The sequence below is a fragment of the Carassius gibelio genome, chromosome A19 (assembly GCF_023724105.1).
Source record: "Carassius gibelio isolate Cgi1373 ecotype wild population from Czech Republic chromosome A19, carGib1.2-hapl.c, whole genome shotgun sequence".
Classification (NCBI taxonomy): Eukaryota; Metazoa; Chordata; class Actinopteri; order Cypriniformes; family Cyprinidae; genus Carassius; species Carassius gibelio.
The window spans coordinates 20,789,690-20,805,005 of record NC_068389.1 but is presented as its reverse complement, the minus strand read 5'-3'; the positions used below and the strand labels follow the sequence as shown (position 1 = coordinate 20,805,005).

The following is a 15,316-nucleotide window of genomic DNA, read 5'->3' as shown; positions in this document are numbered from 1 at the left end:
TTTTAGGCTAGGTTAAAAGAGTTAATAAATGTACTGAATATGAACATTTCTCAGTGAATTATGTTTTCCTTGCAAAAAAAACTATGAATCGATAAATGTCAAGAATATGCCGGGATAATATTTTTTCCTCAAAATAAAAATGTATATGACTATTAAGATGATTTGTATTTTCACATCATTTATGCATATTTCTCCCCTAAATTCTCATTAACATAATGCCAACAATTATATTAAAATGTATTGTATAAATAAACCATTATTGGTGGCTTTAAGGTGGCTTAAAAACAAAAACAAATATTTAATAAACATTAATGCTTATGTTATACATATCTATATTAAAATTAAATATTAAAATGTAAAATATAAATGTTATGAACACTGCAATGATATTATATTTAACTTAATATTAAATGTAAAAAAAACTTTATTACAGTAATGAGAATCAAAAAAAAAAAAAATAATAACAGTAAAGGGAATTACACCCTTAGAAATAAGAAATAAGAAAAAAATAAAATAAAAACACCTACACATTCTGGTAATGAAAATTTATTTGACATGGAAAAAACATTTAATTAAAGATGAAATGGGAGAAAAAAAGTTACAGCAACAGGAATAGACAATCTACATTAATGAGAAATGCCTCACCTTCCCTTCAATACCGATACCACAGTCTGCCGCTTGGATCATGCTGACATCATTTCCTCCATCGCCTGAGCACAGAGATAAGAAAGATGATAGGGAGAAAACATGAGAAGACACTGTGAAGACAGTCATCTTTACCACTCTCAAAGATTCATGCGCTTGGAGAGAGTTCAGTTTAAGTGGGTTTTGTCTCAGCTATTGGATAATGGGACTTAAAGCTCAACAGTCTGAGGAGAGACGTGGAGAGGACTGACCTATGGCACATGTTCCGTTGGTTGTATGTTGCTGTAACAATCGAACGATCTGAGCTTTCTGCGTGGGAGAGCAGCGACAGCAAGCCACAGCGGGGCACAGACACGCCAGCTCAAATTCATTCACACAGTAGCTCAGACCTGATGGGCCACATATAATCAGTGGGGGAAAATCAATCTTGATCATACATAATGTTTTTGTTTTTTTACCTCCAGAGAGTCCCCTGATATGACCAGCACACAGTTGTGTTTCCTTCTGAAGGAGTTCAGCTCCAGATGAGCCTCGGCCCTGTTGGACACCTGTCACAAAAACCCCATAGAGCGTTCACACTAAATCCACTTCACTTAAAAATCCAAATCATCAGGATCAGAACTAGGTTCTGAAAACGTGGATGTCTTGATTTCTAGAAACTAATCGGGAACTTTTGGCGATAGATGTTTCCAGCTTGTCTCCGGTCAACGTCCAGATCTGAAACATAAAGAAGAACCCAATATTAATTATCATTATTACACCTACACAGCTTGAGGCGGTCTACACTGGATGCAACAAAGTGACTGCAGCAAATCATTTGGAATTTGTGTTAGGACGTCATAAAAAGAGTCAGGCATCAGTTTACTGTCGGGGATTTGTCATGTTGTGTCGCACCACATCCAGTGTAGACAGCATCACTGATTATAATGGGTTCTGCTGTATTTTGTCGCATCGCATCCAGTGTAGACAGGATATTTAATGCTTTTCATACATATATAGGTAGGGTGTTTGGGTGTTCACATATTTTTGGCGATCTATTGTATGTGTACCTTGATCCCAGCATTGTGGAGGAGCTCCAGTGTGGGCCGGACATCCGCCTGCAGCTGATCTTCCACTCCACTGAGACACAGAAGCTCCATCTCTCTCTCCAGACTCTCCACCACTGCCACCACCTTCAGGGTGCGATCGTGTGCACTCAACTTCACCTGATTATAATGACTCTAAACAGACAGAAAGATGGATAAAATGGGTGCTAAGTTAATAAGGATTTTAAACTTGCCTGGCCTTAATAGTAAAAATGGTGTAACCATTTCAATTCCAAACTCTGATTCTATGATTTTTTGCTAAATCAACATAATCTTTCAAAGAGGTCTCCAACATTATTAACAATAACTAACATTATTAATATATATTAAAAGCAAATAGAAAATATTCTGCAAAAATGTTTTATTACAAAGCGTACTATATCAAAGGATTAGGCTCTGCAAGATTGTTTTACATTATTTTATTCAACAAGGATGCATTGAACTGATCAAAAGTGTAAGTAACACTATCACTCGAGACTAAGATTTTTAGTGTTTCAATAACAGACAGATTTCAGACAATGACTTTGAATATGCTTTAATCACAGCCAGGAGGCCCTCAAACCAAATAAATAGAATATCATCAACACAAAGAGTACAACAAACCCCACTCCTCCCTCCACTCTTACTGACAAGGCAAACTTGGTTTTTGATTACTTCTGCTTGTTACTCAAGTCATGGGGTTGTTATAGTTATTATATTTAGTCAGACGTCTAGCCGCCTTGTCCATATGCATCCGTTATTGCAACACACTAACTTTGGCCCAAAAAGTGGGGCCATTTAGTAGTCAAACCCATTCAAATATTGAGCCTGCAAAAAAAATAATAATGTTTTATTTCACAATTCCCCCTCTGATTGTTTCTCTTAGATGATAATCAATATATATATATATATATATATATATATATATATATATATATATATATATATATATATATATATATATCATTATATATGAACAACATATTAATTTATTTAACTTACTGAGGGTGGAAATACAGCTGGTTTATCACTGTTCAGTCTGTTTCTTAGTGTCGACCAGTGTCCGAGGCCCTCTCTGGCCATGTTCCCACACTGAGACAACATAATGCAACACACAACTACAGTTACATCAGCTACAGCCATGCTGTGAGAGTGGTTGTGTATTAGAACGTGAACTCAATTGGTATACAGAAAGCATGAGAACAAAGATATAAAAAATGCTTTTAACACAATTGTATTTACTGGAAACATCAAAACACTGTCACGCAAATATAGATATGCAAACACACACACACACACAGAATGGATCAATTGTGAAAAATACAACAGTGCCTGTGGGAATCTTTGTGCAGACTGTAAAACATGTGGGGCAGCAGTTTAAATTTGATATGAGAATTCAGCAGATGAAAGTGAAGCAGTGATTACTTATTGACCTGTCCTATAGCAGCGTCTCGCATACACACATAACGCATCATGAATAGACCAATGAGGATTATGACATGATGCTCCCAGTCATATGCCTTTAATGAGGTCATTCATTAATTAATAAGCCTCATCTCCGCCCCTCATCGACTGCTTATTGCCAATAGAATTGTAATCATTAAAGCGAGAAATGCATGTGTGATGATGGACTGAGCAGATTGTCCTTGATCACAGAGTCGAGGACAAGCCGACCTGTTTGTCATGCTAAGTGCTTCCTTATCAAATGTGTTGATTTTTCATTCAACAGGGATCTGTTCATTAAGTCATTCCTACAAGGGATTCAATGCCAAAAACATTGGCGGTATCTACTGAGAAAGTGAGTTGGAATGACAGAAATACAGGAACCGGGGCTATAAGTTTGCTTGTTTATACTATAAATGTGTAACTGTAATATGTACATACGCTAGAGTTTGGAGATGTTCTGATGTTTTTGAAAACCTTATGCTCACCAAGGCTGCATTTATTTGATCAAAAATACAGTAAAAACATTTTATTAATGTTTTCTATTTTAAAATATTTTAAAATGGAATTTATTCCTGCGATGGCATATATATATATATATATATATATATATATATATATATATATATATATATATATATATATATTTTTTTTTTTTTTTTTTTTTTTTTTTTTTAAGCATATAAACAATGTCTTGACTGTCACAAAAATATGTTACTGACCCCAAACTTTCAGACTTGTGTTGTCTACCAAGATCTTATATTTATTTTTTTATTTTTTTACATCGGGATTAATTCAATGAATACAAAGTTACAAAGAAAAAACCCTTCTGACCCCAAGCTTTTGAATGGTATAAATATATAACTTTATTTTGTACATTGTGGTTTCTTAAGTTTTTATGTGTCATAACTGCCTTATACAGTATATATATATATATATATATATATATATATATATATATATATATATATATATATATATATATATATATATATATATATATATATACACATACACACACACAACACTACAAAAATTTGATTGCTTTTTCCTGCAGTTAGACACACAAACGCGCGCGCACACACACACACACACACACACACACACAAAGATTATTAATCAGGTACAAAAACAATTGCAAAGAAGGGTCACAGAAACAGAAATTAGATTTATTCATAAGCTCACCAACCCACATAAAAAAGCAGAATGCCGATTTTCTCATCAACAATGGTACATGCATTCTCACCTCGTCCTCCGGCCAATCATTGTACTGTACAATGCTCACATGGCAACATCAGCCCCTTTCATGTAATACGTGATGTCGCCGCGAGCCTCCTCCTGAAACAGTCAATTCAATACAGAACACTTAAAAATATATAATCCAAATCATGTCTAAGCCATTACCATGTCCAAACGTAGAACACAAAATCTCACAAAAAGCTTAGGTCACAAATACTCTTATGCATGCACTGTAACAGACAGACAAACGATACAGCAAACATCACTCACTCACAGAACACTCAAATACACAGAGTCCTGAAGTATATAATAGCTCACTCAACAAAGGCTAAAGGACACAAAGCCAAATTAAAGAGGGGCATTCATATTCTCTCCAGATGTTTTTACAGTGTTTGAAATGAGGGAAATATGTAATTCTGAACACATACAAACACACTTGCACACTTGTAGTTGGATACACATCCTGACATTAATGCCCATGTGCTTGCTCTCAGAGGTGAAGGGAAGGATCTGGAGGATGTAATAGGTCAAGATGTGTCCGGCTGGGGTCTTCAGCTGGAGGGACGTCAGGTATCTGTTTAGCAGAGTCAAACACACACTCTCAGTCCAGCAAACCACCGCCACCAACACAAAAGAACTATTTGTTGTGAAAATGTGTTATTGTGACCAATTACATGCACATTTTTTGCTCACAATGATAAGAAAATTTTCAAAGAGCTGGGTATGTTTATAGTCTTTTGTAATATGGCTGATGATTAGATTTAAAAATAAAATAAAAAAATAAAATGTAAATAAAAAAATACAAATAAAAAATCAATGAGGTAGATAGATAGGTAAATATTATTCAAAAGTAATAGAAATGAAAAAAAAATATAATATGAATAAAATAAAATAAATTAAAACAATAAAATAAAATCTGAATCATCCCGTTAATGTAATTGCGATTATTAATTACGATTCTCACAATTTACATTGAATGATGTTTACCATTGTTTGATGTAACTACATGCCGTATTTGTAAATGAAAATAAACGAGCTGAAAACACTCCAACTGAAAAACCTTCAGTGCTTTTCTATAATATTATGCCTCAAATTTCAACTATACATTTGATTGGTTTCTTTTTTAAATTATAAAAAATATGAATGGTATTATAATGTTATATTAAGGCTAAAATGTAAATAATGGGAACAACCCTTAAGATAACATGTAAAAAGATAAAACATATCTCAAGCGTGCAGAATAACATAAGTGGACTTAATTGCCACTTTGAGTGATTGCGTAATTGTAGCATCCATGATTGTAATCGCGATTAGAAATTCGATTAATTGTGCAGCCCTACTTTACACACACATAGAATTTGCTTCCAGTGAAAAATAAAACATTTCATTACATGAATAAATACATGCATATAAAATAAAAGACTTTGGTTTTCTTTCAAAAACATCCGAGGCATTTGCATTAATACCGACAAAGTTTTAAGATTCAAAAGGTCACTAATGAAATTTCTGAAAATCTAATTTGAGACATTGATCATGTGAATTCTTGCACAGTCAAATTTTCTTGCTTCCACTGGAGCACAAGATTCAGTTTGGATCATTCTCAAATCATGCTGGACAGTGCTTCTGCCAGTAAACCTTAACCAAATACTATGACATTCTAAAATTCATGTTAATAATTCAACTTTCTACTGAAAATATGCCAATATTGTATAGTTAAGTTATGCTGCTAATAGGATTTAGATAAAAATTGCATGAAATTAGAAAAGATAGTAATACATAAAATTTTGTTCAGTTGTGTCTCAAGACTACTTTGCACGCACTGTTTATCTCAAGACTGAAAGATCATAACCATCCCTGCAAATGATGCCGTTTAATTCTTCTGCAGCTCTGTGATTACAACTGCTTTCTTTGATATTACACACATCAGAACACAGCTAGCACTCTTGTTTTTGGCATTTCAATGTGATATGACTAATTAGCCAGTCTACTATAAGCCTGACCGTGCTAAATGATGCCCTCAAGAGCACACACACACACAAAAGTAACTCAGGTGGTAGAGAAATGCCTTCAGGAGACGAGCAGGGAACTGTTTTACAACACAGGGGAGAGCCTTTAATACACTCTATCAATCATTTCAGCAGTACAGGAAGAAAAGCTGTAATCATAAACCAGGATCACTGTGCCTTCAAGAAGCAGAGAGGATTGAAACTGCACCATGTGACCTACGACCACATGAAGACGTGGCTGTTATTTAATAAAGAGAGCAGATGTGACAGGAAATATGATACGACGTCATAAAGAAGGCAAAGTGGAGATGGTTTCATCTGACAGAGCAGTTTCATCCAGGAATATGCTGAGAGAAGTTTATCTGAGTCCTATCTTTCGCTTATCGTTGTTATTTACGAGAGCATATTATTTCACACTTTTTGAGCAATGACTTTTCATGACTTTTCCAGCTGTTTGATTACTGGCTTTAAAAAAAGACTTTCTAGAGATCGCACTCACAAAGAACAATTTCTTGTATTATCTATCATACATTTCATTGCAAACTATTTTTTTTTTTTTTTATAAATGATTACATTTTGTTATTAATTATGAACTTATCTAGGCCTGGAAGTCACAATTGTAAAATACACATGCAATAATAATAAAAAAAAAAAATACATAAAATTATTCTGTTAATAAAAACCAGACTAAGATTGCATCAGCTTTAACCTCATTTTAACAAAACCTCATTCTGAAAGAATTGAACATGTCATAACTCTCTTGTCCGAGTGTCCCATCTTTTTGTGACAACTTCTATTTAATAGGCTAAGGGTTAGAGGTCAATACTATATTTTCCCTTGAAGAACCAAAGGTCAAGAGCCACTGGACACTGTCATCTCATCTGAATAAGCCAAAACCACTAATAAAACCTTCAGTGAACTTCTATTACCCCTCATAAGTAAACCTTCATTATCGGACATAACAAACGGACTTGCTCATGACAATGTCTGATCATTAAAGGTCATAATAAACCTCTGACCCTTGACACTCTGGGGTCAAAGGTCACAAATGACTTAAAGTAAGTGTGCGGAAAGGCATCTGGGATATTAAATCCCTGACCTCGGCTCTCTTTAGGAATATTATCGCTATGCGTCTGTCATATTAAAGGCTGAAGATGCTGGAGGTCTTTGAGCGAGCACACATAGACACAGGCGCTGATGAGAGTGACACGTAGAGAAAGACTAGTGTTAACCGCTAGTCTCTCCGAGAAAATTAAATATTGATCAATCCCGGAGTGAAGACGTTGGAGAGATAAGACCTGGGCATTAAAGAAAATAAATAAGTAGACACATCAAGGGAGAAGAGAGGACAGGCAATTCCACTAAAGAGGGAGATGGACAGATTTCTTTTTCCTTTTATCACTCTCAAAAGATATCTGCGTCTAAAGAAGGTCCTGAAGAAAAAGATGCTTGGTCTGTATAAAGGAAAAATTAAAGAGCACCAGAATATATATTTATATAATGACTGGCGCATTTTCTTGAAAACAATCAATGCTTTGAAAACGACTGCCTTTCATTAGTTCACCTACATTAGATCCTGCAGCAAACAGCAAACAGTGTATAGAATTAGTTCACCTAAACACGAAAATGTTGTTATCACTTACTTATTCACCCATGGTGTTCAGAAGGTCGCCGTGATTTTGCCAAGTAGGGCATTTTCATGGATTAACATCTTTTGATGATCCTGGAACAACATTTATTGTCCAAAATATAGACTTAACCCAATCCCTACCCCTAAACCTAACAATACCCATAATCTATTCCTAAAATCAGTGGGAAATGATAGCTGATTAACAAGGGAGTAGAAGTACCTAACCCTGATTGTAAGCCTAAAACAGATATTTCCTGAAAGGTTATATCTCCATTCTGATTGGTTTATTGGAATGTTGTTCCAGGAACACGTTGTACTTGGTGAAATCACACTCACCTTGTTCAGAATGGATATAGTTATCTTTATTCCATAGACAACAAAATAGAAATGCTTCACAAAATGTGAAGCTCCGATATAAAAATATCATATGCTAATGAAAATGAGGCTGTGAAGGATGGAAATACAGTCCATTCAGTAAGTTTGGTATACCTTGGTTTCATAAGGATTATGGTTACAATACTTTTATGGCTTTTTTTTCTGAGACTGTCATTGTACGATGAAAAGCAATGCCAAACATTCTGCTAAACGTCTTTTGTATTCCACTGAAGAAAGAAAGTCACACAGGTTTGAAAGATTATGAGAGTGTGAGTAATTGATGACAGAAATGTAATTTTTGGGTGAATTATACCTCCAAGTCGAGCCTCAAACAACTCTTCATTCCTTTCTGTTAAAAAAAAAAAAAAAAAACACTATAATGAGTCTGATGTTTCCCTCCATCTTTTTGAGGGCCGCTGCCTTCGTGACATATGTTTGGCCTCAATGCTTTTTCTGCCATTTATTTAGTGCTTTTCTTACCAACAACTCATTCAAAATATTGTTGCTCTACAACGGATCTATAAATATCTACGATCTCTCAACACAAATGATGACCGAGTCCTTCCTGGTGTGTGACCTACCCCTGCCCCCTCTGCTTCTGATATTTATTGAGTCCTCTCAGATTTCTCTACTAACACAGAGTCTATATTACCATCCAATAAGGCAGTAAATTCAAAGCTAAAGTGGGGGGAGTCATAAATACTAAAGCAGCGATATATAGGATTACACCGTTAGAGGAATGAGGAGACCAGTGTCAATGCAATCTATTTGAATTCTAAATGAAATAAAAACAAATCCTGTTTTTTTTTTTTTTGTTTTTGTTTTTTTTGCTAGAACCGCTCAGGCAGGAAATGCCACAAAACAACAACAACAACAAGTTGGTAAATACAGGTAAAATGCTAAATACAAAATACACAACAATAAAAAATCAAAGAAAAAAATAATAATAAGAAGAAGTAAACAACTTATTAAACAAATAAACAGAACATCCCATCATTCTTACCTCATCAGGACTGGAGTCTGGTAAGTGCGGTTGTCGTCTCTGAAGTCCTGGTCGGCCTCTGTACTCTCTGGCTCCGCGCTGGCACCGTTAACACGGGATTCGTACACTGGTTTACCATTGTGGCAGAGGCCGATGGCTTTCATGGCCTCATGGATCCCGCTCTTGCGGACCTTTAGCGCAGGTGGGTGTAGTTTACGAGAGGGTGTTGAACTGGTAATGATGCCATTAGACTGCGCCGAGCTCACCTGGAAAGACACAAATATGAAATAACAAGTGTGTGCCTTAACTTCAGAAATAACACCACTTGATCATTAATACAGTAATACTGTGACAATTTAAGTTGCCCTTTCCTTTCACTAACAGCAATAGATATTTTTTTCAAAAAAAGGATTCAGCCCAGCACATTTAAAAATCAGTTAAATTACCAAGTTATGTCATAATCTGATAAAGTCATGTGCAGTGTAAGAACGGGGGACTTGGTCAGAAAGTGTATGCTGATCATTTGTTCTCCTGTGCTCTCTCAGTCTCAAGACACACTGGGCAAAAAAAGCGTGAGGATTTCATCGGTGTCTCCCCACACAGCGATGTCGGAATCCCACCCTGACTCCGAAACTTACCAATTTACATAAGCACCCCTGTGTGTGTGTGTGTGTGTGTGTGTGTGTTTGACAGGGGTTGCTGTGCTCCACTGGAGCAGGATATTCCTCTTGATGAACTCTTCTTTCCTCAGAGCTCTGCCGAGGGGAAGAGATGACAACCTGCACATAGCCTTCAAATCACAGCTGCAGGTACATAATAACACCCCACTGCTGGCTCACTCTCTCAAAATTGTAAGTTAGGTTCCTGATTCGACAATCTGAATATGTACATAAATACACAGTAAATATGTGATTAGATAATTTTACAGTCAGCCAGTTGTAAACAGGCATGACATACTGACTGGGATTCGAAATGTTCCCTATTTTTACACTTAGATTATGTTTGCTGACTTAATCTTAAAAAAATAACAATTTCATAACATTGTTAACTGCAATATTTAGAACATCTAAACAAAGAATGTCAATTTTATAGTGGAAATTATAAATGTTGTGATGTCTAAATTCACTTGTAGAATTTAAAAACATTAAAAGAAATATGTATTTTTGTTTTACTTTGAAAAAATAATAGAGAATATTAATATTAATTCATTATCAGTTTATTGGCATTCGTAATCATATATATTTCATATTTATACTTAATAACATCATATTTATTATGCAAGAAAGAGAGGAACAGTGATATGGCAAAAATTTTTACAGACTAAATAAATAATCAGAATCCGGACAAAATATATATATATATATACAACAGTGTATACATTTACATTTTATACTATTTGAAGGTCCTGATTTATCTCACCTTTATATTAACACAAAAATTAGATACTTTGCCTTTTAAGTTCAACTTTATGGAAAAGCTAAGATGTTAATGCTATTAAAGAGTCATAAAATGACTCATTTCATTTTCATTTAGTGCCACAAAAATCACATACTTCACGTTTACAGTACAATTTTATGGAAAGCTAAGAACACTATAATAGAGCCACAAAAAACTTGCAAGGTTTTAAACTGAACCACATTGTCTACATATGAATATCAAATTTTGACATTTCAAAACACGTTTTGAGTTCAGAATCCCAGATGGACAGGCAAGATCCCTCCGTACACTCTTAAATAAGACGATGGGGTTTGCCCTCTACAAAAAACAGCTGTTTTTAATAGTAATTTCTTTATACTCATAACACTCCAGAGAGAATCTGAGCTTTAACTGCCTTGTGCACACCAAAGCATGTTAAGCTGTAAATTACATTATGTTTATTGATTTCTGTCAAACTCAATTTCACACAAGTTGTTGGACACGGACTTTGACACGTCCTGAGGGGGGATATAATAAGGCTATGATCGCTCATATCATGGGTACATTTCAAACCTGCCTGCCACTCCATCATCACAGTAATGAAGAACCGTGAAGCATGAAAATCAATTGCTACTGTGGCTTTTAACATTGTGTCACCCAGCTGTTGGCACAAAACGCACACACACACCAAAGACGGCAGCAGTTTTTGTGAAGGATGTGAGACTCCTTAAGCTCTCACTATAGTGAAAGCGAATGTCTTAATGGTGATGTATAATGTGATACATGTCAGTCACACCAGAGCATAGGACTGGATGATGTGAATCTGGATCTCATCCATAGTGTCCGTTCCATATGACACAGTAGCGAGAAGGAGGCGCTTGAAGACATCTCGTTCTGGGTCAGAGTGCCTGGAAAAACAGTTCACAAAGATTAAGATCAGGAGAAAAATCAATAGTTATTATAAAGCTTCGGATGGGCAGAGTGGTTTCAACACAAAGAAAGCGGGAGGAAATAAAACAAGGAAGACAGGGGGGGGGGGGTCTAAAGATTTAAAGGAATAGCAAATAATAAAAAATAAAAAGGAAAATAAATAAATAAAATACCCGTTTTGTCTCCAAGCAGGTAGACCAAACAGCCGAGTTCTTTTGGGATGGAGCTTGTCCGAACCACAGTACCTGGAATACTCTCATCCTTCATGATCATCCAGCCTTATGCCGACTTCCCCATGTCCAATTTTACTCTTAGACTAAACAGACATACATACATTTTGTATTAAAATATGTTTATCTTTCATTTCATATCTTTTCATTACACACTGCTGAAGCTTTGAAGATTTTGCGGTTATATTTTCACATTAGAGTAATCTGGGTAATAATGTTATAAACACCTGATGGGGATGAAATAAAACCACAAAACGGAACAGGTTTCGAAACCAGGGCCCAAGAAATCCTGGAAAAGCCACCATAACAACAGACAGAACCACCTGAACCCACGCTTTTGTTAGGCGTTTTAACTCCAGGTCCAACAGTCCCACCTGTAGAGGAAGAGATGGGAAAGTCTGAGATGCTTAAATAAGTGTTTAAACTTAGGCCCAATCCCAATTCTACCCCTTAGCCCTTCCCCTTTCCTTCTTTTTTGAATAGATTCTCTTTTGGTTGGAGGTGTAGGGGAAGGGGAAGGGCCAGATAGCCCTTTCAAACGAAGATTTTTCGGGACCACACTTCAAACAAAGGGGTATGAATTATCTCGGAAACATGGCTGCTACAGTGAACAAAAAGACACATAAATTTAAGCTTTTTTTTGCATAAATAAAGATTTTAACGAAAAGTAATCATTTGTTTTATGTTACATTCAATTGCAAGTTAATATTAATGGTCATGTTACTCAAAGAAATGTTTGCAAAAAATCGCTAATATTTGCTAACGTCATATCATTACAGACTGCATGATATTGCCACAGCATATGTCTGATCAGGGCGATAACTGCCGTAGACTAATCCCCACAATAATTAGAAATCGCTAAACCATTTTCTCAAATTTTGCCTATTCGAGAGAGCAAGAGAGAGAGAGAGAGAGAGAGAGAGAGAGAGAGAGAGAGAGAAATGGAAGATGCATTTATGTGCGTTTATCTTTTTTAGAGTGAGTTTACTTAAAAACAGCGATTGTATCCTCTCGTCACTGGAAAATATAATGTAGCGATTCAGTATTTAAACTGTATTTAATAAAAGTCGTGGGGCAGCGTTGACAAGTTTATTTTCTCCTGGATGTGTGGGCTGCGCGGTTTCCGATATATGTGTGTCAGTGAGCAGCTCATTACTGTATTTTCCGGACTATAAGTCGCACTTTTTTTCATAGTTTGGCTGGTCCTGTGACTTATAGTCAGGTGCGACTTATTTATCAAAATGAATTTGACATGAACCAAGAGAAATGAACTAAGAGACATTAACCAAGAGAAAAAATTACCGTCTCCAGCCGCGGGAGGGCGCTCTATGCTGCTCAGTGCTCCTGTAGTCTACACTGAAGACATATAGCACCCTTTCGCGGCTGTAGACGGCAATGTTTTCTCTTGGTTCTTGCTTCTAAATTAATGTGACTTATAGTCCAGTGCGACTTACATATGTTTTTTTCCTTGTCATGACGTATTTTTGGACTGATGTGACTAATACTCAGGTGCGACTTATAGTCCGAAAAATATGGTAATACAGAAAGATAATTAAAGGCTCTAATGCACACCAGCACACCAGTATATGTGTGTATTGTAAGAGCTAGACGACGAAAGATGACGTGTGACGGCATAGAAGTGGTGTCTCAATCCTTAGGGGAATATTTTCTCCCCTACCCCTTTACGGGGGAAAGGGGAAGGGGCATAAAATAGAATTGGGATTGGGCCTTACACTATAGTGAAGAGATGACAAGTAAGAGATAACGTACATTTAGCTGGTCAGTATCACTTTAAATCATCCTGTGAAGGTGTATTTTGCAATAAATATTGGCTGTTGATCCCTCATTTAATGTATAAATGGGCATGAAATTCCAATTTAAGTATTTTATTAACAGGTTTAAGTTTTAATAAACTGTGAAAATGTGAAAATAAGCCATAATCTGATAGGTGAATGAAACTAGTCAATTATAAATATTATTATGTTATGCCACTGACCAACCAAAATTAAGTACTTAAGTAGTTTAAAAATAGTAAATACATATTGAAATATTCAAAAATATTTAGTAATGAATATTCCCGGATGAACTTAATTATTATTGTCATTGGCTGTTTAGAACACACTCCAAAAAAGCTCCCACAATGAATGAGTAGTTGATTTGGTTTAAGCGCTCTTATCCAAAGCATGTGATATCCCCTCTGAGAACAAGAACCTTGAGGGCTCCTCTCATCTGGAGTGATCCGAAATGTTACTCTTATGAAAAATAAAACAACCTGCCTATAAGCCAGCACTGATCAATGTCCCCCAGACCTGTTCCAGACTGCAGACCTTTCTCATGCTAATAATGTATGTGGAGGAGAGAAGAGATGAGAGGCATTTAACCAAGAAGCCCTCTGCTGTTGTCGTCTCACTGTGAAAAGCACAGGAGGCAAAACTGGAAAAATAAAAGCAGAACGCCTCTTCATAGAAACGGCCCCTGACAAAAGAGCTGGAGTTTTCCCCTTTTTCTCTCAAGTATGTCCCCTCAGCCAGTGGAATATGTGGGAAAATGATAAAAAAAAAAAAAAAGTTTTCTTGTTTCTCACTGGCAAGGGCCGACAGCGTGGCCTGTGCGAAAACACTGAGGTCTTTCATCTTGGCAGCACGCTAATAAAACAGCAACACATAACACCGTCCCCTGAGAAAAGGAATCTGCGTGAAAGGGATGGTTGAGGGGGAGAGGGGTTGGACAAATTGAACAGAAAAGACAAAAAAAAAAAAAAATGCAAGCAAAATTAATCCCCCAACTGGCTATGGCCCCCAGTCCCTGGAGGACTGAGTAAACTGGGAGACACTGGGAGAGAAGAGCTGCAGTCTGATTTATCAGCTGTAGTTTAAAACCCCACTCAGAACTTTATGCTTTAGCTAGTGAAGAAAAAGGGGGGAATGGAAGGATTAAAATGAAGAAAAATTAAGACAGAAGACATAGTTCCCCAGCTGAAAGGGAGGAATCCCCCCCCCCCCTTATGGGGGCAAAACAATGCAGAGGCTGAATTTTGCAAAGCTGGCCGGGGATCGGGTGAAGCCGTTATTCATTCAGCCCGAGAGGAAAAAGCGACTCAATTACCTCAAGCTGAAGATGCTATCAATGAATCGAGAGTGCATATTTTACTCTATTCATCCGGGCCTCGTTTAAAGTGAAAGGAATGATTCAACCTGCCCTCGCTGCCTGTATGTTTTGTGTGTGAAATTTGATGACGACTTTGTGCCTGCATAATGAATATTCATTGGTTGAAATCCATCAAGAATACAGAGGCTGTTGCAACAATATGGCATTATACTAGTGCTCCAGAAACTGGATATGCAATACAGCTAAAT

General features: G+C 36.3%; 1 protein-coding gene and 1 pseudogene across 1 annotated transcript; both read right to left on the bottom strand.

Moving 5' to 3' along the window:
- LOC127934974 (probable phospholipid-transporting ATPase IIB) overlaps positions 1-15,316 on the bottom strand; it is a 30,237-nt pseudogene that overhangs the window by 1,169 nt on the left and 13,752 nt on the right.
- LOC127935765 (probable phospholipid-transporting ATPase IIB) lies at positions 4,181-10,355 on the bottom strand. Its single transcript, XM_052533919.1, has 2 exons — positions 9,406-10,355; positions 4,181-4,965 (listed from the first exon to the last, which is right to left on the bottom strand). The coding sequence occupies exons 1-2, from the start codon at positions 9,546-9,548 to the stop codon at positions 4,740-4,742; spliced, it is 369 nt and encodes a 122-aa protein (XP_052389879.1). The 5' UTR covers positions 9,549-10,355; the 3' UTR covers positions 4,181-4,739.

Excerpts from the sequence above, each read along its gene's own strand:
- LOC127935765 (XM_052533919.1), bottom strand. The coding sequence starts at position 9,548 with ATGAAAGCCATCGGCCTCTGCCACAATGGTAAACCAGTGTACGAATCC. Across the intron at positions 4,966-9,405 it reads CAGACTCCAGTCCTGATGAG|ATACCTGACGTCCCTCCAGC; the intron begins GTAAGAATGATG and ends TCTGCTAAACAG.